General features: G+C 36.3%; 1 protein-coding gene and 1 long non-coding RNA gene across 2 annotated transcripts in view; one reads left to right on the forward strand and one right to left on the reverse strand.

The window, feature by feature from the left end:
- Positions 1 to 24,391, forward strand: part of ARHGAP24 (Rho GTPase activating protein 24) — a 516,123-nt gene that overhangs the window by 89,124 nt on the left and 402,608 nt on the right. Inside the window, exon 2 of the mRNA XM_049632110.1 lies at positions 2,780 to 2,979. Coding sequence (XP_049488067.1) covers positions 2,800 to 2,979 — 180 coding nt within the window. The 5' untranslated portion in view covers positions 2,780 to 2,799. The remainder of the gene's footprint in view (positions 1 to 2,779; positions 2,980 to 24,391) is intronic.
- Positions 7,671 to 8,439, reverse strand: LOC125923675 (uncharacterized). Its single transcript, XR_007458128.1, has 2 exons — positions 8,359 to 8,439; positions 7,671 to 7,744 (listed from the first exon to the last, which is right to left on the reverse strand). It is a non-coding gene; the product is annotated as an uncharacterized LOC125923675 (long non-coding RNA).

Raw genomic sequence — 24,391 nt, forward strand, 5'->3', positions numbered from 1 at the left:
TTTTCTTTTCTTTTCTTTTCTTTTCTTTTCTTTTCTTTTCTTTTCTTCCTCCCTTCCTTAACTGGGAGTATCATGGTACCACTTATTAAGATCAGGTTTTGGGCAGGATCAGATTTCAGGGGGTGATCATGTTCACTTTTAGATATCTAGCACCAAACCTATTGCAAAATTTATGAATCCAGCAGACATTGATTGACTTCGCCATATGTCAGACGTTGTACTAGGTGTTGATGATATCTGGTGTCTATGTGCTTATGGAATTACAGAGATGGTAGATTTCAGAGTGCTGAAATTTCTCAGGGACCATAGTGAGAAATGATCCAATACAGCATCCTCATTTTAAAGATGAAGGGTAGAATTTGAACCTTCTAATTTCTGCAGAATATCAAAACTTCTCTATAAAACTCACAGTTACTTCAGTAAAACTTAATTTTACTCATCCAACAATAGTCATGGTATTATTTTCTCTGGAATATGATACCATCTGCTTTCATTCATGTTTCAGTGAATTGTTACAACCAGTACTGTTAAAAGACTTTCTGATGATTCTGAAGTCATGAAAACATATGATAGCCAGGAGTTCAGTGGGTGATACTGTTATTGATTTCACTGGATTTATAAAAGACTGAGGCAGGGGAATCATGAACCACGTTCTAATGTGCACACATTTTTTATTCAGATACTAATGGTAGACAAAGGCAGAATTAGGCGCTTGTATTTTTTATGTTACTAATGGTAGGTTACTAACTACCTTGAAGCATGTTAGCAGGGATTTTTCAAATTTAATAGAAAACATGAATATGAGATGAAAGGGAAAAAAAGAGCCTGAAAAAATTTTGTTTTGTACAATGAATTAGAAATATTTGTGTATGTCTGCATGTGTGTGCATATGTTGGAATGTTTGTTTTAAGGTCTTATTCAACTTTATAAGTTAAGATATTTGGTCAAAGAATAAATGGATGATGATGAAATAGCAAGTTGTGTAGATGTGAACAGTTTAAATACTAGGAAGCCAAAAAAGATGATTTAGAGTGGTCTAAATAAGCATGCTTATTATCTAAATTATGTTACAGCATTTATTGTTCATTTAGAATGAGGTTTACTTGGCTCTTTATACTAGCTGAAGTACTCTGAAAGAAAAAAGAGTGGAAATTCCTGTCCTAAGGGCATAACAAACATGAAGCATCAGGCGTGATCCAGTCTGCACACACACAGGCACACACAAGATGGGAGAATGTTTCCTGCACTAAATGGCTTCTCTCATGGGATTGCCCTATAGAGCAAAGGAAGCTTTGAGATGTTTTGCAGAGATGCGGCTGTTAATGAAGAGGATATTTCAGTATAAGAAAGGGAAAAGTGGGTACTGAATGAGACTGATGGTAGTTAAGCGACCTCCTTGAAGCTTAAAAGCAAGGATGCAGATAGGTTGCAATGCATGCCGGTGGAAGAGACAAAACTACTAAGATGGTTGAAATGATCAAAATAAGGAGAATTAGAACCAAAGTTTTGCTTCATCCCTGCAACCAGAATAGCAGGACAAAATTCAAAAAAACCTAGAGGCCCAATGTGGAGTTTGACCCTGGACCTTTAAGGAAGAAATGTAAATGACCAAAGACTGACAATGAAAACTATATGGAATTTATAACCAGGATTCTGTACATACAAATCAAGTGAAAAATTAGTGTTGAAAATAAAGGCTACACAGAAGGACAACTTGTCTTCTGAAATCAAGCAGAAAAAAGAGGTCTGTGCATGAATATGCCAAACAGGAATATTCCATGTTTTATTAATTAATCTGTATTCTTACATCTTCCTCAAAGACACAGGGTAAAGACTGGACTTTTCATTTCCTGAGAAAAGTGCTTAGAAATAAACATTAGCAAGAATTTTCAGGACACTTTTAGGATAGGAAAATGTCATATTCTTGACTACTTGTCTGCAGCTTTCCCAGAAAGCCACCTCCTCTGTTGTTACTGTGGTAGTTAACTTCTCACCTGTGGATTAATATTTCTTCCACGATAAACTCATTTTCTTGCCATGTAGAGTGTGTATGACACTATCCTCCTTCACACATAACCTTGAAATGTTCTTCCTCATGCAGCTGGAGTGCACCACCCACTCCTGGAGTTGAAGGAAACTCAACTGTCCAAGCAGGTTTTTTTTCCGCCTAGAATGTTTCAGCTGCACTAATTCCTGACCAGCCAAAGAAACTTCAAGGGGATACTTTGGGAGAATGGGGGACAGATACATCTTGAGAAATTTTCACATATGTAGAACAAATGTCTTCCATTGAGGTTTTAAAAATAGTCTCTTTAAACTTTAACATGTGTTGGTCTAGTGTTTGCTCAGATAATCACAGGCCTGCACAAGCAGGACACAATCAGTGCACGCCAGACACAGAGTCTCATTATCATGAGAATTGTATTTTTGCTGGGGTTTTCGTTTATTTTCAAAACTTGCTTCTTAACACACTACCTGTAGAACTTACCCATTCTTTAGTTCTACTTAGGAAAAAAGGAATATTATCACCCAGCTGACTTGTTCCTTAAAGGAAGATACAATAAACTTTCCCCAAGGTTTCTCCAAGCGTATTGTTGTCAGGTCTGTGGTTTGCCTCTGGAAATCTGGCAAATGAGTTGATACGCGTTTTTCACTCTTCCTGCTTTTTTTTTTAAGGGACAGAAGTAATTTTAGAGGGAATTGAATATATCAGAATACCTAATTTTCTTTCTTTCTTTCTTTCTTTCTTTCTTTCTTTCTTTCTTTCTTTGCTAAATAGGAAAGTTCATCAGCTTGATAATGGAGGAGAACAATGACTCCACCGAGAACCCCCAACAAGGCCAAGGGCGGAATAATGCCATGAAGTGTGGGTGGCTGAGGAAGCAAGGAGGCTTTGTCAAGACTTGGCATACTCGCTGGTTTGTGCTCAAGGGAGATCAGCTCTACTATTTCAAAGATGAAGATGAAACAAAGCCCTTGGTAAGTAGGACAAAATAAAAAGCACTCTGGTCATAAGCAATCCAAGAAGTAGAAGGTTTGTTAGAAACTGATGGAGTCTGAGGTCAACCCAATTTCCCTCCTCTTTCAGTTCATTGGCATCTTTCATACCTTTTCTCATTGTTTACTTTGGTTTAAGATGATGAACTTGCTAATTGAGGCCAAGAGGCAAATTATACTTGTCTAATATTAATTTTGACTTTTACTAAGCTGGAACAGAATGCCTGAGTCCTTCGGGCATACTTACTTTACAAGAATTTTTAATGAACATCTGCTAGACGATATATATGGTAGCCAAAACATCTTTCCTTTTCTTAAAAATAAGTTAAAAGCACAGAATTGAAGGAAAACTATAAACACGACTTTCAGTAATTTTTGAGACACCTTTAGTATCAATTCCCTGGGAGCTTCCTTCTACCTTCACTCACATAAAATATGGATATGGTGCTAAATGGAACAATGCTGATACATCCAATCATCATACACAATATACTCTTCTGGGGGTAGTTTCTGTGTCTTTTTGTGGTTCCTTAGTGGTCTTGTATTTACTTATTTACTTATCATTTTCTCAGCCACAAGTCTCTAGGCTGCAATGAGAGAGAGGAAAAATCTCCAACTCTTCCTGTAGCTACAATAAGCTTTCTTAGCTGTGATCATCAATTGATGGAAGGAGCTACAAACTGAAGTATCTCCTGTGTGTTTTCCCTTCATTTATATCTATAGGATATATAAATGGAAGAAATATTGTGGATTAGATGACATAAACATCCCTAACAGTATGTTTCTGAAGCTATTTTTCTTGTGTTAAAGTTCAAGAACTTAATTTGGATTGGGGCTCCTCTTTAGTATTTTATATTCTCAGACCTTGTAATTTTGCAAAGGTTTCATTTGTCTGGTTGAATTATAAGAAATAGCAACAAGTGCACATACTATAAACATGTTTTAAAATTGCTACTATATTTTAAGCATTTATTTACCAGGGCCAGGAATTAGACTGAAAACTTTGTGTATATATATATATATGATATATATATATATGATATATATATATATATATCATATATATATGATTATATATTATTAGATACTTAAAATAAATAAGAATATTTACATTATGGAGAATTTATATAATATATAAAATATAATATATAAATATATGATATATTTATATTATAGTGCATTTCCATACCAGTTATTGCATTTGTCATAGCAAACCAGTGTGGAATGTGGGGATTATCACTACAGATGGAGAAATTGTGGCTTAGTGATATGAAGCAATGTGACCAAGGTCACAGGGACATCAGAAGCTTATAAAGCAGTAGAGTCTTTTGTCTCTTATCCTATTCTCCAGGGTTCTTGTCTCATTGTACCTTGTTTTATACTGTATAGTATTCACATTATGGCATTGTCTTGAATATAAAATCATCTTTATTGGGGCACCTGGATGGCTCAGTCAGTTAAGCATTAGACTCTCGGTTCCAGCTCAAGTCATGATTTCATGGTTCGTGAGACTGAGCTCTGCATCAGGCTCTGTGCTGACATCCCGGAGCCTACTTGGGATTCTTTCTCCCTCCCTCTCTGCCCTCTCTCTTTCAAAATAAATAAATAAACATTAAAAAAAATAAAATAATTTTTATCAAACTCAGAGAAAGGGATCAGGTTAATGTGAGAAAACAGAATATGGAGGATCTAATATGGGGACTTTGATATGGAATAAAATGGAAGTATGAGTAAGAGCCCATGTTTTATCCCACTGAGTCTTATTCCTGGCATAGTGTGGCCAGAATGGTTACAGATTAAATGATTAATTATGCAGCATCCAGAACCTAAATGGGGGATAAGGGGAGCAGAAGATTCAGGAGTTGAGTGAATGAAAATGTGAAAGATCAAACAAATGTTCTGACTCTTTGGTGAACTTAGTGGACCTTCTAACAATGAACATGGGATAGAATGGATCAAGCTCAAGCTCAATTTTTCTAAAATCTGAGAACTGGAGGATGTTAGAGAATATGCAAAGGAACCCCAGTTTGAGGAACTCTGCCCTAAACTCTTCAAAGAGGATATTATCATACAGCCTTGGCTATGCTGTGTCATATCTCTGTGTAATTTCCAGAAGGTCTACACAGTCACAGATGGTCTTCAGTGCAGTGTAGTTATTTTGCTAACAAATTGGAAATATAAATAAGAAAATGTAAAACATTCTGATTAATTCAAATGAAAATCTGCCTCAAAATAAAAATCACTTTAATTCATAATATTTCTAAGTTGTATTTTGATATCATTATAATACTGATATTTTTAAGCTTATAATAACTAAAATCAACAAAAGAGAGTTGTATTGATGAGAAAGTACTGATGCTTATACAAACCAAATATAGGCTATTATTTCCCTTAAAAAAGTTTCTTAATTTTTCTTTACAAATATCATTTGTTAATAGAGAAGTCAAACTTTGGGGTAAATAACTGACTTATTAATTATATATCATCTTTCATAGCAGTTCAAGCACCAGGAATTTTGACTTTGTGCTTTTTAAATTTTTTACACTAATGTTCAAATACATACACAAAGAATCAGATTAAAAACTGGCAATTTCTGTATCAGAAGGCTCTTAGTAATTTTAAAGGACCATATATTTGCCTATGAATGGACAATTCCTTACTTAAAATTAGTTTTCTTTAATGCCTGGCACATTGTAAGTTCTGAGGCATATTTTTCATGAATTAGTGAGTCAACAAAAGGTATCTGTCTATAAGGAGGAAGGACAGGAGTACCAGGTGTTGTGTGATATTGACTAGTCTCAACCACATATATCAAAGTCATAACTCAAAATCAGAACATAATATATTAAATCATAATCACTTCATAACAACAAAGTTTAAATCACATTAAAGAAATCTTTTTAAAGAATTAATCACCTCAATGAAGAATAATTAAACATCTTGAAAAATGTTAAAACTGGAAAAAATTTAGTTGCTATAAATGCCCCCCTTTTACAGATGAAGTGTGTGTGTGTATGTGTGTGTGTGTGTGTGTGTGTGTGTGTGTGTGTGCATGTGAGCATAATATGTTGTTTGTATTGGTCATGGGATATTGTTAATGACTGGCAGATGAGGAACAAAAACAGATTTTCTTGCTCTTGATCCAGTGTTCCTTCAGTTTTGCTTTTTGCCTGCTCACAAATCCTTAACTTTTCTTTAGATTTGCTTTCAATCAGAACTACTTCTTGGTTGTTTATTTTCAATATTGGTGCTTTCAAGCATAGGAATGCCCTTGGCCTTCATATAGTTTGATGAGGGTTATTTCATTATTACTGGAGGGAACGTCACTAATGAAATGAAAAATTCACCCTTTTAAGTATTTGTAACCAGCTAAAAATGTTCAATAAACTTAAACTGGATTTGTTTTTCTCTCTCTTAAAAGGCATTTCTAAAATGAGAGTGTTAACACCCTTGAAATGTGTGTTTCTCCTGTCCTAGGCAAAGGTTTTCAATTTATTTTAATAAAACTTTTACTGAGTTTCTTCTCTTCCATTCAATAAAGAGAGTCAAACTCCGTATTATCCTTGCTATTAAAAACTACACATCTGTTGGGGGGAACAGATATGCAAAATTATAATTGGGACAGGCTATCATGTAAGCACTAGATGTTCTGAAGACACAGATACAATTAATGCCAAGAAATGAGTGATGATGCTGTGCAGAAGGGTTGAGGAAAGTGGCACAAAGCAAGAGGTGGCCCTTACCTGGGGTGCTGAAGGTTGGTGGGAGTTCTCCAGGTAGATAAATGGAGGAAAGGAACTCAGAGCAGAGAAAGACATAGAGTCACAAATAGACATTTATAGATAACTCCATATTGTTAGGGTTGTGAAATGACAGGAAATGGGGTTTGAGTGATAGGAGGCGACAACATAAAGGGATGTATATGTTGTACAAAGAGACCAATTCTCTGGCACACTATGGGAGCTATTTCTAGAACACCTATGCTACTCAAGTTGCAAAACTGCATTAATCTGTTAGAAAGGAATAATGGTAGTCATTTTTAAGAAATGTATTTGTCTGCTCTGGCTGCCATAACAACATGCCATGTCCTGGGTGGCTTACCCAACAAAAATGTATTTTCTCACAGTTCTGGAGGCTAGAAGACCAAGATCAAGGTTGGTCTCTGGTGAAGCCTCTGTTCCCAGCTTGGAGATAGCCGCTTTCCCTCTGTTTCCTCACACACCTGTTGCCTTGTGTACAGAAGGATAGAGAACTCTGGTATCTCTTCTCTTTAAGGACAAGAGACCTATTGGATCAGAGCCCTACCTTTATGATATCATTTAACTTTAATTATTTCCAAGTACAGGTACATGGGGGGAGAGTAGGCTTCAATATGTGAATTTTAGGGGGACACAATTCATTTCATAATACCTACTCTGTTGCATACCTCTGTTAATGAATATAATTTTTTCAATTAGGTTTTTCTCCTATTGGTACCATCAACTTTGATCTCCACTAGAACCTAATATAGCTGAGTTAGTGCATTATACATTTAATTATTTGAACCTACTATTGGTATCTTATGTTCTTATTCAAATTGCTCCTTGTCTTTTAAATATTCTACAACCTGCACAGGTTTGAGAGTTTAGAAAGTCTCACTGCCACTGTTCTTGTATTTTCTTTTTAAGCAAAAGATAAAAATACCTATAAGTTCTCTCTCTGGCAACAGTACCTAATTTGTAAATAAGACTTTCAAGCCTTGGGGCACCTGGGTGACTCAGTCAGTTGAGTGTCCAACTTCAGCTTAGGTCCTGATTTCATGGTCTGTGAGTTCAAGCCCTGCGTTGGTCTCTGTGCTGACAGCTCAGAGCCTGGAGCCTGTTTCAGATTCTGTGTCTCCCTCTTTCTCTCTTTTCCCATGCTCATGCTCTATCTCTCTCTTCTCAAAAATAAATAAACGTTAAAAAAATTTTTTTAAAGTAAAAAAAAAAGACTTTCGAGCTTTAACCATGGTTCCCCAGGCAATAAATTAGAGGTATACCTCAAGATATAACTATTTTGTATTTAAAATAAATCAAACTGAAATCCTTAATATCCCATCATTTTTAAAAGTGGAGAAACTTCAGTTTGTTTAGTTCAAAACTTTCTCCCAAAATCATTTTCTTTTTTTTTTTTTTTTAATATTTTTGTAACGTTTATTTGTTTTTGAGACAGAGAGAGACAGAGCATGAACGGGAGAGGGGCAGAGAGAGAGGGAGACACAGAATCGGAAGCAGGCTCCAGGCTCTGAGCCATCAGCCCAGAGCCCGACGCGGGGTTCGAACTCACCGACCGTGAGATCGTGACCCGAGCTGAAGTCGGAGGCTTAACCGACTGAGCCACCCAGGCGCCCCCCAAAATCATTTTCTACAGAGTCTGCACTTACAGACTTTATTCAGAACAGATTTAAAAAATAAAGTTGAGGGTGTGTACGTGTATCTGGCTGGCTTAGTTGATACAGTGTGCACCTCTTGATCTCGAGGTCGTGAGTCTGAGCCCTATGCTGGGTGTAGACATTACTTAAAAAAAAAGTCATTCTCAAAAAATAAAGTTAATTTTGGTTGTTTCCAAACAGCAACAGAAGCATGGAAAAATGTATATAGCACATTAAAAAAATAATATATCCATAATCATTCTAAGCATTTATAGTACTACATATTTCTAGTTTTTAGGTAATATTTTTCTTTTTTATATTTGAAATTAAGTCCTACTTATATATGGAAAAAAGTTAAAATTATTCTGTGTGAAGAACCTTTGAAAAAAAGTTCTTTTATCTACTCCTGAACAACTTTAGGACTTTTGAAAAGCTATTAAAAGAAGGTTTTAAAGGAGACTTACATTGAGGTTGTGACAATATCTGTTTGGCCATCTTTCATTCATGATCATGACAAATGACTGTGACCTTAATTGTAGATATTGTAACATGAGGGAAGCAGATGAGTCTGAGATAGAATATGACCATTATAATTCTAAAAGTAAGGCAGTGTATAGATTTTGCAGCTGAATCCAGTGATGAATTCTAGTGCTTTTTTGAAATCATCTGTCTTACTTCCATCACGAAGTATATTATTACCTAAATAATAGTGAAGTTTCAAGCTTGGCCATACTTGTGAGTGTGTTTGACATACTTTGCATACTAGAATTTGAAACTGAAAAGCAGCAATTGTTAGAAGCTAGCCTGAGACTCCTGATAATAAGATTAAAATCCAAACAGGCACAACTCAATTAATCTAGTCTAGATTTTCAAAAACAGACATTGATCTGGTTGTGCGGAAAGGGTTTTTTCCTGGATGTGACGAAGATGATACTATATTAGATCACAGTGAATTTTCTTAACTTAGAGAATAAAGTGATTTTGAGTGAATTATAACCTGAGGATTGGCCTCTAAATGTGCAAGAATTGATTACTGATTTAAGAGCAGGCTCTAATTTTATATATTTAATGAAACTTGTAAGTTAATGAAATCAAGAAATCTCTAAGGCATTTGCTGTTTGTTAAAATACATGAGCTAGAAGAAGACAAAACCCCAATTAAGTGTTTAAGGTAATATTAGGAACCTTGAAACTTGAATTTCATCCTTAAATCTAAAACTGACTTTCTGCCTAGCAACTAAATCTCTTGGTATTTTTTTAAAATTTTTTTTAACCTTTATTTATTTTTGAGACAGAGAGAGACAGAGCATGAACGGGGGAGGGTCAGAGAGAGGGAGACACAGAATCTGAAACAGGCTCCAGGCTCTGAGACATCAGCCCAGAGCCCGACGCAGGGCTCGAACTCACGGACTGCGAGATCACGACCTGAGCTGAAGTCGGACGCTTAACCGACTGAGCCACCCAGGTGCCCCGTCTTGGTATTTAAAAATATGCATAAAATGGGTCACCTGGGTGTCTCAGTTGGTTAAGTGTCTGACTTCAGCTCAGGTCATGATCTTGCTGTTTGTGACTTTGAGCCCCACGTCAGGCTCTGTGCTGACAGCTCAGAGCCTGGAGACTGCTTTGGATTCATTCTCTCTCTCTCTCTCTCTCTCTCTCTCTCTCTCTCTCTCTCTCCCTCCCTGCTTGTGCTCTATCAAAATAAATAATTTTTTTTTTATGTTCATGAAAGTATTTAATGAAATAACTTGTGATAGGTAGTAAAATCTTCAGTGGACTATAATGCTTTGCAGCAAATTTGCACCTGTTTGGACAACAGATTGAGGTCAAGACCCAGCTGAGTTCAGAGAATGTCAGTTCTAGAGGGCCGATGCTGGAGAGGAAAGCTAACGAATTGGACGGTCAGATATGAATGATAAAATAAAAATAAGTGCATATTTCCCCATTAAGACAATTCAGAAAAGTATTTATGAAGTGTAGCTTTTTAAATTTCACTTTGTAGGTTTGTGCATAAAAATAAATAAACATTTAAAAATTAAAAAAATACACATAAGGTGGCATTGTGTGTCATCATAAATTTTTGGGAAATTTTAGTTCATTCCTAGAAAGGATTATATCAAGACAGTGTTATTAATATGAAATTATTTTATTCTCTTTTAGTTGAAGAATTTTTTAATTGCTGACTTCTACATAGCTATTTCAGAGTGGTTAAAATATAGACTTTGAGTCAGATTGTTTGGATTAAATCTTGAGTCAGCCAGATACTAATTATGATACACTGAGTAGTGAGTAAGCTGATTTAAACTTCAATTTACTAATCTGTGCAATGAGATAATAATAGTACCTATTTCATACCATTGTTAGGAGGATTGAATTAAGTAATTTATATAAATGATCTTAGAAAGCAGTGGCACATAGTAAGGATAAAATGCATGTTAGCTGTTTTTATATTAGCATGACAAAAAGAGAATCTATTTCTTAAGATATTCATGCTACTTATTCATTTGATTTTTTTAAAAAATTCAACACGTTTATAAATTTCTAATGTGCCGTAGTTATTATGCTAGTTTCCAGGAAACATAAAGGTGATAGAACCAATCCTAAATAAAAAGACTCCCCCACCCCCCAAAGAAAAAGAATTTAAAAAGAAGCAACTTGTTTCTTTCTCAAGTAAAAGTCCAAACAGATTCTAGGTAAGTGACGAAGTGTCTTCTTGGTCTGCTGCAAACAACTGTTTAGAAACCCACGCTGCCAGAGATTTTGTAATTTTAACTTTTGGCTTCCAAACTCACCATAGGGTCATTCCCTTCCCAGTCAGATAGAAAGGGAATATAAAAGGGAGTATTGCATAGAAGGTTTGGGTGGACCAGGTGTGGTAGTGGCTCTTATAGCTCACAGTTCATTAACTGTTCACATTTCATTAACTAGAACGGAGTCATATGACCAAACCTAATGGCAAAGAGGTCTGGACATGTAGCCCAGCTTTATCCTGGGCTTTGTCCAGAGGAGAACTGAGTATTGGAAGGAGTTATCAGTCCCTGCCACAGGTGATTAAATACTACTAAGCATCATGAATCCGGTGTTAAATTCTGGTGAGTGTTACAGATTTTTGCAGTTGCTATACAATATAATAACTATTTACCATTGGAGGCCATAGGAGGGACACTTACCACCACTTCAAGGTTCAGGGAGAGTTTTTCAAAAGAGTATATACTGAAAATTGGAAGATGATATAGCTTTATTACAAGCTGTTGGGGTGGTATATGTGGAGAATAAAAGTTTAAGCCATGGTTCTTTGGTAAACTATTGGGAAATGCGTGATGGTCAAGTAAGAAAGAGGACAAGAAGTGATGAGAGATGATTTTGGAGACATATGCACAGACAAGTAAGCTGTGTTAAGGATTGTAGATTTTATCTTGAGACTTTACATTTCCCTTGCTTTTATGTGCCTCTTTTCCTTCTTTATTGAATTTAGAGCTAAACAGTGAACATAGGGCTCATTCTAGGTGAAGCTCATTGTGAAGGAATCCAAAATGCTCACCTAACCAAAAAGTCCTTCTCAGACAGTTCTACAGCTGTCTTGGGTTCCTATAATTGGCTATTTTGTATTATGACATAATCTCTGGAAAAATGATGGACAAGCAACTATGCTGCAGTTAAACGCTTGACCTTCTATCATCCATTATAACCTAAGCATAAATTGTGGGCATGCCCATCAGGTCACTTTTTTTTTCCTTCATAGTAGAAAGGATTGAAAAATCTGTTGCTGCTGGAAAGGGCACTTGGAGTGACGAGCAGCAGATAACGTCTTGGGCAATCATAGAGATGGATGGGTGGGACATGGTAGCCAGTGGGAACACAGTATATGAGATTTCATCCTCATAATTTTCTCCAGAATTGACCTTGTTCAGTATGGGTGTTTCCCTGGAAAGCAGCTGAACCCAGTTGTTTTGTAGGTTTTAGTGCCAGACTGCCTCGGGTCATGTAAGACTCCATCAGTAGCTATAAGCCTTGGGTAAATTGTTTTACTTACTTGACTAAGTTACTCATTAGTTAAATGTAAGTAATAAAACGTATCTCATAGAGCAGTTGTTTGCATACAGGAGATGATGTTTCTAGAATACTTATACATTACCTGACTACATATTAAACTCTCGGTAAATATTAAGTTGTTGGTATCATCATTATCGTTATCATCATCATTTTTATCATCTTTGACTATCAAGATAACCTGACACAGGCAGTTTAGAAGTCAGGATCTACAATATATTCCTTGTTAGTTGAATAATGAAGAAAATAATAGATGATCAGCCCATGTAAGTAATGCTAACTTCAGAGCAGAAGACAACTTGTTTTTGCTTGTCACCTATGTTGTCAAAACACTGAACTCACATGGAAAATTCTCAAAAAACAATGCTCACCTTTGTAGTATGTCTTTTCTTTTTGTTTAAGTTACTTTTTGGGCTCCTCTAGAGCTTATCGAAATGATTATGATGACAGCTAAGGAGACTTGAAGGATTTTCTTTGCAGAACTGGACCACCCCAGAGAGAGACAGTCCTACTTTTCTTATCTCATGTACAACACTTATTCCTCAACACCAGTTTGAGAATTACCAGAGTGGAATCCCTTGAGTTCTGCTTCTAACATTTAATCATATTGACTGAAGGCTTTTGTATTTGCGATGCAATTCAATATATGGAACCCAATAGTCCCTATATGGATTAGCTCATTAGCATAAACCTAGGCATATTTCCATTATCTCAATTAGTGGAGAAGAAAATTTAGGGAAAAAATGAATAGGTGAAAATGTCATTTGAACATTTACATTTTTGGTGCTCAGAGTAATATATTTTAAAAGGCTACTTTTTCTTCCCCCGATGTATGAAGGTATTTCACAGCCATTTGCTAGTTATTCTTTCCTAAGTTTCTTTTGGGCACTCAATCTTCCTGTCCTTTCTTCTTAAGCTTTATCTTGCCTAGATCCAGCTGTTCTCCATTTTTCTAGCACTATTACCATATGTTCATTCATTCAGTGAATATTTATCAATTGTAAACTATATAAATTATACTTTACAAAATGTTTTGACCACTTTTACAAGGAAACAATGCCAGGTGCATGAATTGTTATTCTTATTTTCTGAATTTTGGCTTCCTTTCCTTAGCATAATATTTTCAAGGTTTATCAATGTCTAGGATATATCAGTACTTCATTTCTTTATAGGGCTGAATAATATTCCATTATTTCAATATGCTACATTTTGTTTATCCATTCTTCACTTGATGGACATTTGGTTTGTTTTCACTTTGAGGCTGTTATGAGTAATGCTGCTATGAATACTCGTGTACAAGTTTTTGTGTGGACAAGTTTTGTATGTTTTCATTTCTCTTGGTTATGTATTTAGAAGTGAAATTGATGGGTTATATGATAACTTCACTGTTTAACCTTTTGAGAAACTGTGCCAGTCATTTTTAATGATTACCTTTCAATTTAATTTAAAACTCAAGCTTCATGCCTGGCTTAAATCTCATCTATGTCTCTCTACACTCCATCTCAGCACTTGCCAGTCTTGACAGGGTATTTCAAGTAGGGAAGAAGCACAGTGTGCCTCTGTTTTCCTGTCTCTGCAGCACTGAGAGATAGGGCAGGGAAGGGAGGGAGAGACAGAGAGAGAGAGAACGTGTGTATATTCTGTGTGTCTCTGTGTTTGAGAGGGCCACGAAATGGATACTCTTTCCTTCTTTCTGAGGTCTCTAGTATTGAGGACTGGCAGAGGGGAAGAGAGAGCAAGGACAAATGCATCTCTAGGAACCTATTATTGTAGGGGGAATACGATGGTTGCTCCTGTTTCTCTGGCTAAATTCATGGTTATTTATGAGCATCTTGACTGCCCAGGATGTTGGAGATAGGGAAATATCTTGTCCTCGTTTGTCAGCCTTCAGGTCTCAGAATGAGCATTACACCCATAGCTTCTTGCTGCCAGGACCTCATTACCAGGTGTCCTGCCTTCCCTGGTTAAACTTAAATTACTGGATATTCGGGTATGGCTGACATGACAAATGTAGTACTACAGACTCCTTTACATTGTCACACGATTTTCTCTGCCCTGCAATTCTTTTGTCCTTTACTTGTGGATAGGTTCAGAACAGCCTAAGCACATTACAGAGTGAGGAACAAGCTGCCAATCTCCCCAGTTGCTAGCGATTTTCCTGGAGTTTCTTGTTTTCCTTGAGGAGCTTATGGCCTTCCCCCCACCAGACATCTTTCCTTAGGCAGGAAGAGGAAGACAGGTAGTGGTGCTGGCCACAGTGGTATCTGATTGGGTTGCATTCTTTCCTTTCTTATTGTATCTGTTAGAAGAGAAACACATCTTTCTTTATTTCTGGTTTTAGATCCCCAAAATCAGTCTGGGACAACAGGATAATTCCTACTCAACACCCTATTATATAAAACTTCTGTCATACTTTCACAATTTTTAAGTCACAACTTATAAATAAAATGCATATACTTTTTTCTCCCAGATAAGTGGAACTAACATTCCTTTATTAACTAATAATTCTGGAGATTGTTAAAGTCCTTCATGTGTCTGACTTCTTATGATTATTAATTTGAAACAATATTCTGTTCCATTTATGAGTCAGATAACTTGTCATATACAAAAATATGATTTTGGAGGGGGGGATGTTTGTACCCTTTGACCTCCTTTACTCATTTCTCCCACCCTGCCACCCCCAACATCTGGCAGCCACTAATCTGGTCTTTGTATCTATTCACTTATTTTTTTTAATTTGTTTTAGATTCCCCATATAAGTGAGATCATACACTATTTGTCTGTCCCTGCCTAATTTATTTCACTTAGCATATTATTCTTTTTATTCTTTCTATGACTGAATCACATGCCACTGTGTATGTGTGATATGTATCTGTATCTATATATCACATTTTCTTTATCCATTCATGCATTGATGATTTTTTCCCATATCTTGGCTATTGTAAATGATGTTCCAGTGAACAAGGGGATGCATATATATTTTTGAATGTTTTTGGTTTTTTTATTGATAAATATCCATAAGTGGAATTGCTGGATAATATGGTAGCTCTATTTTTAACTTTTTGAGGAACCTCAGTGCTGTTTTGCAGAGTGGCTGCACCAATTTGCTTCCCCACCAACAGAGCACAAGGGTCTCCTTTTCTCTACATCCTCACCAACACTTGTTATCTTTTGTCTTTTGATATTAGCTGTTCTGACAGGTGTGAGGTGATATCTTACAGTTTTGATTTGTATTTTCTGATGATTAGTGATGTTGAGCATCTGTCCATGTACCTGTTGGCTCTCTGTATGTTTTAAGGAAAATGTCTATTTAGATCTCTGCCCATTTTTCAAATAGGATCATTTTTGTTTGTTTGTTTGTCTCCCTCCCTATCTCTCTTTGGATTATTGAGTTGAGTTCTTTGTATATTTTGGACACTAACCCCTTATCAGATATATGATTTCTAAATATTTTCTCCCATTGAGTAGGTTGCTTTATAATTTTGTTGATGATGGTTTCTTTTGCTGTACAGAAGCTCTTTAGTTTGATGTAGTCCCACTTGTTTATTTTTGCTTTTGTTGCTTCTGCTTTTGGTGTTAGATGGAAAAAATCATTACTAAGATCCGTGTCAGAGAACTTATTAATTATGCTTTGCTTTAGGATTTTTATCATTTCCGATCTCATGTTCAAGTCTCTAATCCATTTTGGTTTAATTGTTGTGTACGGTGTGAGATAGTGGTCCAGTTTCATTCTTTCCCATGTGTTTGTCCAGTTTTCCAGCATCGTTTATTGCAAAGACTGGCCTTTCCCATTGTATATTCTTGGCTCCTTTGTCATAAACTAATTGACATTAGTTAAATAAACTAGTTGACATAAACTAACTAATCATATAAATGTAAGTTTATTTATAGATTCTGTACCATGTGACATTGATCTATGTATTTATTTGTATGCCAATACCATACTGTTTTGATGACTACAACTTTGTAGTAGAGCTTGAAATCAGGTTTGTGGTGCCTCCAGCTTTGTTTTCCTTTCTCAAGATTGCTTGACTACTTGGGGTCTTTTGTGGTTCCATACAAATTTTAGGATTGTTTGTTCTATTTCTGTGGAAAATGCCTTTGGACTTTTAGTAGGGATTGAATTGAATCTGTATATTGCTTTTGATAGCATGGACATTTTAACAATATTAACTCTTCTAATCCATGAGTACGGACTATGTTTTCATTTGTTTATGTCTTCTTTAGTTTCTTTCACTAATGGCTTATAGTTTTCTCAGGTCTTTCACCTAATTTGTTTAATTTGATCCTAGGCATATTATTATTTTTGATGCAATTATAAATGGGATAGTTTTCTTTTTTATTAAGTTTTTAATGTTAATTCCAGTATAGTTACCATACAGTGTTATATTAGTTTCATGTATACAGTATAGCGATACTATTCTGTACATTACTCAGTGCTCATCAAGATAAGTGTACTCTTAATCCCCATCACATATTTCACCCGTCCCCCCACCCACCTTCCCTCTGGTAACCATCCGATTGTTCTTTATAGTAAAGAATGAGGTTTTTGATTGAGAGATCAACCCTTTGTTTGTATGTTTTGCTTCTTAAATTCCACATATGTGTGAAATCATATGGTATTTGTATTTCTCTGACTTATTTCACTAAGTATTATACCCTCTAGCTCCTACCATGTTGTTGCAAATGGCAAGATTTCATCCATTTTTATGGCTGAATAAAATGTTCCATTATATATTGATATTTCATTATTAGTATATAGAAACACAACAGATTTCTGTATATTGATTTTGTATCCTGAAATTTTACTGAATTTTTAAATTAGTTTTAACAGTTTTTTGTTGGCATCTTTAGGGTTTTTTATATATAGTATCATGTCATCTCTGTATAGTGACTATTTTACTTCTTCCTATCCAATTTGTATGTTTTTCATTTCTTTTTCTTGCCTAATTGCTCTAGCTAGGCAAATATAAAAAGCCCTATATATATTAACTTAAGGTATCTTTCTCTTCTAACTCATTGTTACTCTTTGTGTCATAGTCATAGAAGAGATGAACAGAATCAATTCAGTGTATTAGCATAATCCGCAGCTAATTTTTATGAACCTGGATTCCTACTTAACTATTTTCTAAGTACACGATCACAAATACTTAAGTAATATGGCATCCCTTACCACAGCTAAAAAAATATTTCAGATAAATAGATGCACATCTTCTACTTGGGCTATCTTGTGGCCAATCTTGAGAAATTAGTTTATTAGAATAAAGAACTGAATATACTGAATAAAGAACTGAGATGTGAGCTCACTGACACTGAATCTACAGATGTGAGCTCACTGACCTGAATGTGGGTTGAATGTGCAATAGTCCTGGCCTTGCTTGCAGCATGAACTGATGATTTAAACAAGCCAACATAACCCTAACTTAACTGTTACTTAACATTCAGAACCTCCTCCAGGGATGGCAGGCAGGAAACATCAGCAGTAAGACTCATACATTTTCAGACAGCTTTACAGTGCCGAATACCTGCATCTATTTTGGATCTTTTTCCTAGATTTTGTTTGTTTGTTTGTTTGTTTGTTTGTTTGTTTTAAATGCTTAGAATTAATAGTTTCTCTAGATTTTTAAAGGAGACTTTCTACATCTTGTCAATTTTTGTCTTTTTATATAACCCCGGGGCTCTCCTGGGTCATGGAATTATTCTCCCATTAGTGAGGAATATCACCTTCAATGAATCACTTCTTCCCATACTTCCTCTGTTAAATGAAGACATGAAGCTGATGGTTTCAGAATTGTTTCTCAGTTTCAGGTTTCTAGAAATTTTGCTTAGTTGCACAAATGCTCCTGCTTTCTAAAAATTAAGCTCTCATGATGCTTCCAGTAAGTTAATAGTTTTAGTTTTTCCTAAATCATCACATTTGCCTATAAAATATACATTGTAATAGTCACAATTAATTTGGAAATGGGTAATTTACCTTTAGGATATCCTTGGGGAATAGGAACAGGAGTTCCATTTTGAAACCACACCCAGAGGTCACAAATGTTCTCAGTGTTCTGTTAGTCTGCATTTTGAGTATTTGGGCAAAACTCTGATGAAGGCAGGTTTAGTTATTCTCACAGATAGTGACATACTTATCTAAAATTCTCAGTGTTTTCAAAACTTCCTCTTTAAAGTGTCATCATTTCACATGCAATTGTGATAAAATGATAGTGGTTACTTAAAATATTGTTTCTCTTTTTGATTTTTAAAACTGCTTGAGAATATTTTATTTTTAAAAAAAAATTTGATTATTCATTTTTGAGAGAGAGAGAGAGAGACAGAGACAGAGATTGAGCAGGGGAGGGGTAGAGAGAGAGAGGGACACACAGAATCCGAAGAAGTCTCCAGGCTCTGAGCTGTCAGCACAGAGCCTGACATGGGGCAGAAACTCACAAACCGTGAGATCACGACCTGAGCCGAAGTCAGACGCTCAACCAACTAAGCCACCCACGCTCCCCGAGAATATTTTAAAGATACAAATGAGTTTGCCCCTTCTGACACCCTTTCCTTCCAAAATTGTAAGATGTAACACTTGTAAAATAGACAATTTGGCTGGATTTTTTTTACTTTTAATTTTTTTAATGTTTATTTTTTGAGAGAGAGACAGAGCATGAGTGGGGGAGGAGCAGAGAGAGAGGGAGACACAGAATCTGAAGCAGGCTTCAGGCTCTGAGTTGTCAGCATGGATAACTTGGCTAGATTTTTAAAACCTGCATAAATTGTCCATTAGACTGTTGTTTACTGCTTGAAACTCTATCAATTCATTTTTCTTTTTTTTTTTAATTTTTTTTTAATGTTTATTTATTTTTGGGACAGAGAGAGACAGAGCATGATCGGGGGAGGGCAGAGAGATAGGGAGACACAGAATCGGAAGCAGGCTCCAGGCTCTGAGCCATCAGCCCAGAGCCCGACGCGGGGCTCGAACTCAGGAACTGTGAGATCGTGACCTGAGCCGAAGTCCGACGCTCAACCGACTGAGCCACCCAGGCGCCCCAATCAATTCATTTTTCAAAGCAGATTCTGTTACATTCTTTGTGTCGCTATACAAAACCTTTACAATGGGGCCAATGTAAATATCAGACAGTAATTTTTCAATTCTTATAGCAAATTTTAATATTACTGGGGAAAATAAAAAAACTCAAAATACTTATGGATTTAAAGTAATAGTATGACTTAAAACTTTCAACATATATGTTTTTTATTTTGAGAGAGAGAGAGAGAGTGTGCAAGTAGGGGGAAAGAGGGGGGGAGGAGGAGGAGGAGGAGGAGGAGGAGGAGGAGGAGGAGGGGGAGAAAGAGAGAGAGAGAGGGAGAGAGAGAGAGAGAGAGAGAGAGAATGAGAATCTTAAGCAGGCTGCATGCTCAGTGTGGAGCCTGACACAGGGCTTGATCGCACAACCTGGGGATCATGACCTGAGCCAAAGCAAGAGTTGGATGCTCAACTGACTGAGTCACCCAGGTGTCCCAACATATTTTTATTAAGATATTATGAATTACATAATTTGTTTTGATCATAGAAATCATAATTTTTTGTAGCAAAATTTGTTGTCTTTCCAAGTTTTGTGTCTCTGATCAGCTACCTTAACTGAAATAGCATTTTTGATTCTGACCTGTTTTCTCATCTTATATTCAAGATTGAGGAACAGGAGTTGTGTGATCCTATCTGTGGGGTCCTGTATTATGTGGCATTCCACACATTTGATACCTGTCCAACTTCTTGTTTTGATATCTGCCTGAAATTTTCAGATTTTTTTGTTTTGAAGTATATTAGCAATTTTGCTGAATTCTAGAAACTAATTTTATTTAGTTAAACTTATTTTAGAGTGTAATTAATTCAAGCCATTCACCAACTACATTTTTTTATTGGAGTGGCAATTAAAAAAGAGTTCCTGTGGGGCGCCTGGGTGGCTCAGTCGGTTAAGCGGCCGACTTCGGCTCAGGTCACGATCTCGCGGTCCGTGAGTTCGAGCCCCGCGTCGGGCTCTGTGCGGACAGCTCAGCGCCTGGAGCCTGTTTCAGATTCTGTGTCTCCCTCTCTCTGACCCTCCCCCGTTCATGCTCTGTCTCTCTCTGTCTCAAAAATAAATAAACATTAAAAAAAAAATTAAAAAAAAAAAAAAGAGTTCCTGCTAATAAAAATTGAAGATACATTTAAGAGGTAATTCCTCACTCTATTATGGCTTTCTAAGAAGACAAAAGGGAGTAAGCATTTGTTATGAATTGTTATGCATTATGGTCCATGTTTAGTACCCTGTTTATATTATTAATTCTTACAACAATACTATATGCATAGTTTTTTATACGTAGGGAGACTGAATTTAATAAAGGTTAAAAAAATCTATGTCCCAAGGCTAACAATTGACAAAAACAGGTAGAACGGTGAGATAAATAATATAAGAAGGCCAGGAAAGAAAAAAATAAATGTTCTGAGGAGACGGGCAGGATCTAATCTAGTGTCAAGAGGTTTTGAAGTACACATAATTTTCAGTATGAGAGAGAGAAAAAGAAATGAATACTTATTTTAATAAATAAGAATATAGCTTACATAGAGCCTTGATGAAAAACGCTGTACTTTTTGAAATAATGATGCCAATGTAGAGACATACTCAGGGTCCCATGAATTATGGTATTCATAGTTTTTGCTGAGAAGTTCTAGGAAAGGATATGTTGGCCTCTGTAGGCAACACTTGGTTGTTTAGGAGATATGCTCAAAGAGCATATTTCCAAGATGGGATGCACAGCCTGCTAAAACCCATCTGTCCACATCTAATACTCGGTTTTTGTAGTCATTCATGAAATCAACCCCTGTTAGCTCTATTGGGATCTACAGATGGTTCCCACATTACACTGCTCTGATTCATCAATATCACCTAATAAACCTGTTTGTTAATTTCTTGCTCTCTTTACAAATGCATACAATGAAGAGGATTTCATGGACATAACAGATGGGATGCATTCTGTTTCTAACACAAGACACAAGTGATAAATAGCAGTGGCTGCTGATTGTCTACTGAATTCCTATATGTAACATGGAAATGGCTAATAGGAAATACACCATAGAGCATCCTCTTGGACTTGTGGCAGGAAACTGAGTAAAGCATGTGATGGCCTATCAAACTTATTTCCTGTCACTCATTTTTGTGGATTCCTATGGAAGCAAATCTGGAATGTACTTCTGATTGCTGATGTCCTAGAGAAGAACCTAAAAGGATTCACAGTAAAGGCCCTCTTTTTTAAATAAATTTTTTAGGTTTCTTTACTTATTTTGAGAGAGAGAGAGAGAGTGTGTGTGTATGTGTGTGTGTGTGTGTATATGTGTGTGCACAAGCAGGGGAGGGGCAGAGAGAAGGAGATACAGAATCCCAAGCAGGCCCCGCACCATCAGTACAGAGCCCGATGTGGGGCATGAACTCACAAACCATGAGATCATGATCTGAGCTGAGATCAAGAGTCTGATGCTTGACTGATTGTGCCATCCAGCTGCCCCAAATATCCTCTTTAAATTACTCATCTATTTCAGAGTTATGACTTTAGAAAACAAAAGGCTGTGGGACTTGAACAACTGCTGATAAGACGATGTTGGAGAATAGGTTTGGGCATTTCTGGCAAGGAATGAATTTTATTTTTATAATTTAATGGAATAGAGGAGATAAAAGATGCAGCTTCCCTTCCATTCTCCTTACTCTATCCCCAAAGAGAGGAAGTTCTGCTTTGGCAGGTCACACTTGAGGACTTTTTCACTGGCCACTGTGCTAGTGATGGTTCACAGTAATGGGTTTAAAAGGCCAGTCGGGTGCATCACCAGACATTAATCCCCATCCTCCCTTTAGTTCTCCAGGGACTACTGTCCAGAAGGAAAAAGGGCCAATTATCTGTCTACCATTGCATCTGATTTGTTCTTGGCCCAAGTATAAAATAAAAGACTTGATCTTGATTCCTCATTAGAGGAACAATTTCTGACCCCTGAATCTCTCTGATTTTCTGAGTCACTTTTTGTGTCTCTGCATCTCTCCCTTGCTTTTACTCCTTTTCTCCATTCTACTGTTCTAGGGGCTCTTGCCTCTCTCAAGGATGGTGTCTTTTGCTTTGGAACCTCCTTTTATTCTCTCTCTCTGTCTTTTGGTTACCTTTCTCTCATTCTTGCTCTCACTCTTTCAGGTGTGTTGCTAGGCATTGCATCTCAGTGGCATGGTAAGGCTTGGATTTGGGCTTTAGAGTAAAACTAGAGGAGATAAGATACTATAGCTCAAGGCCACTTATACCCACCCTACACAAGGAAAAGGAGTCTTCTTTGTCAACAGTTTTTTATCACAGATCTAGATAGGACTTTTGGGCTAAAGCCTGAGCCAATTTTGGGCCTTGCTTTAGTGCCTTTGTCTTGTGCTGACAGGTGACTCATTAAAAGAAAGTCTCAGATATTCCTATATTCTCTGCCAAATGTCATCATAATGCCATGGCATGCCAATACAGATATCTCATACAAAATGTTGCTTAAATATCAACTGTTCCAAGTCCATCATTTTATAGAAGAGGAAACTGAGGATCAGAGAAGACTATAGTTTTGTATATAGGGGTTCTCATGGTTAATAGAACTGAAAATTGCTTAGATTTACATAAAACATGTTTTTGAGCAGAGTTTCAAATCTAGGTCTTTTTCTATAAGCCCTGAAGCCAGAGGTTAGACCATAATTCAGATGTGCCTGTTTCTCTAAATGGGAGATGAATAAATTCCCAATCAGAATTTTTAACATATTCATAGTAATTTTTAAAAAAATCTGTGTAACTATTATATAATCATGACTGCCTCATGTTTTAAATGGCTCTGTTTAGTTTGTTTTTATAATCACATTGGCTTCAATCACATTGGGTCCTTAACTGACCCAATAAAAGAATAGAGTCATGTTTAATACAGAAAATATTGGATTCCCTAAAAGTGAAGGCCAAGTGATGGTACCAGGTAATACTGTTTGAAGAAAGGTTCTCACTTGTTGGGAAGAGATAAGTGGTAGGAAAATTGAGGCATCACATGCTGTGTTAGAGTAATCCATACCTAATTTATGTGAGTGATAATTAATTTTTTTAAATAACATCATCTAGCTAATCACACTACTGTTGATAATTAAATTATATTAGTTTTTTTAGTTTGTTCAGCACAGATTTGTAAATTTCTTTGAGTTGTATGTTAATACATTGTCTTATTAGCATAAAATATTACATTAAGAACCAGTGAGAAAGTTTTTCCTTTAGACATACAGGCATTAGTCAAATCTGACAAATAGTGGTCTAAGCAAGCAGCATGTTAATAGATACAGTAAATACAGTTGCATCCATGGCTCAGACTTGATAGGGTAGGACTCTTGATGTCCTTTCTCCTTTCTTCCTGCCTTCCATCCTTCCTTCTGTATTTCATGAGTAGATGTATGAATGCTGACATAAGCCAGGTGTAATACTTGATATAAAACAAGTCATTGCTTTTGTGAAGCTAAGGTATAATGAGGGAGACAACCATTTAATACATAGTAATAACATAATAAAGTGGTATAAAGGAAAAGAATATACATCTACACAGACAATAATGATGCAACAGTGGTGGTCAGGGCTGTAGAGAAATGAAGAGTCAGTCATACAAGGAGAAGAGGGAAGGACATTCTGGGCTGAGGGAAGAGCACACACAGGGAAAACAGGCCTGCGTGCTGGTGACTTCATCTGTGTGGGGTTTCTCATCGTCCTTGCCTTTATCCTGGAAGTGGTTTTAGCCCAACCAATGGTACTTTATCCACTGATCAGTGACTGAATACTGTGAATGCACATGATCAGATTCTTCACAAAAGCTCCCTATTGCTTTTTAATACTATATCGATGGTGTATCTGCTTGATAAATGCCTTGTGTTGTCCTTTAATGTAATAGCTTTTT

Source organism: Panthera uncia, chromosome B1 (genome assembly GCF_023721935.1).
Source record: "Panthera uncia isolate 11264 chromosome B1, Puncia_PCG_1.0, whole genome shotgun sequence".
NCBI lineage: Eukaryota > Metazoa > Chordata > Mammalia > Carnivora > Felidae > Panthera > Panthera uncia.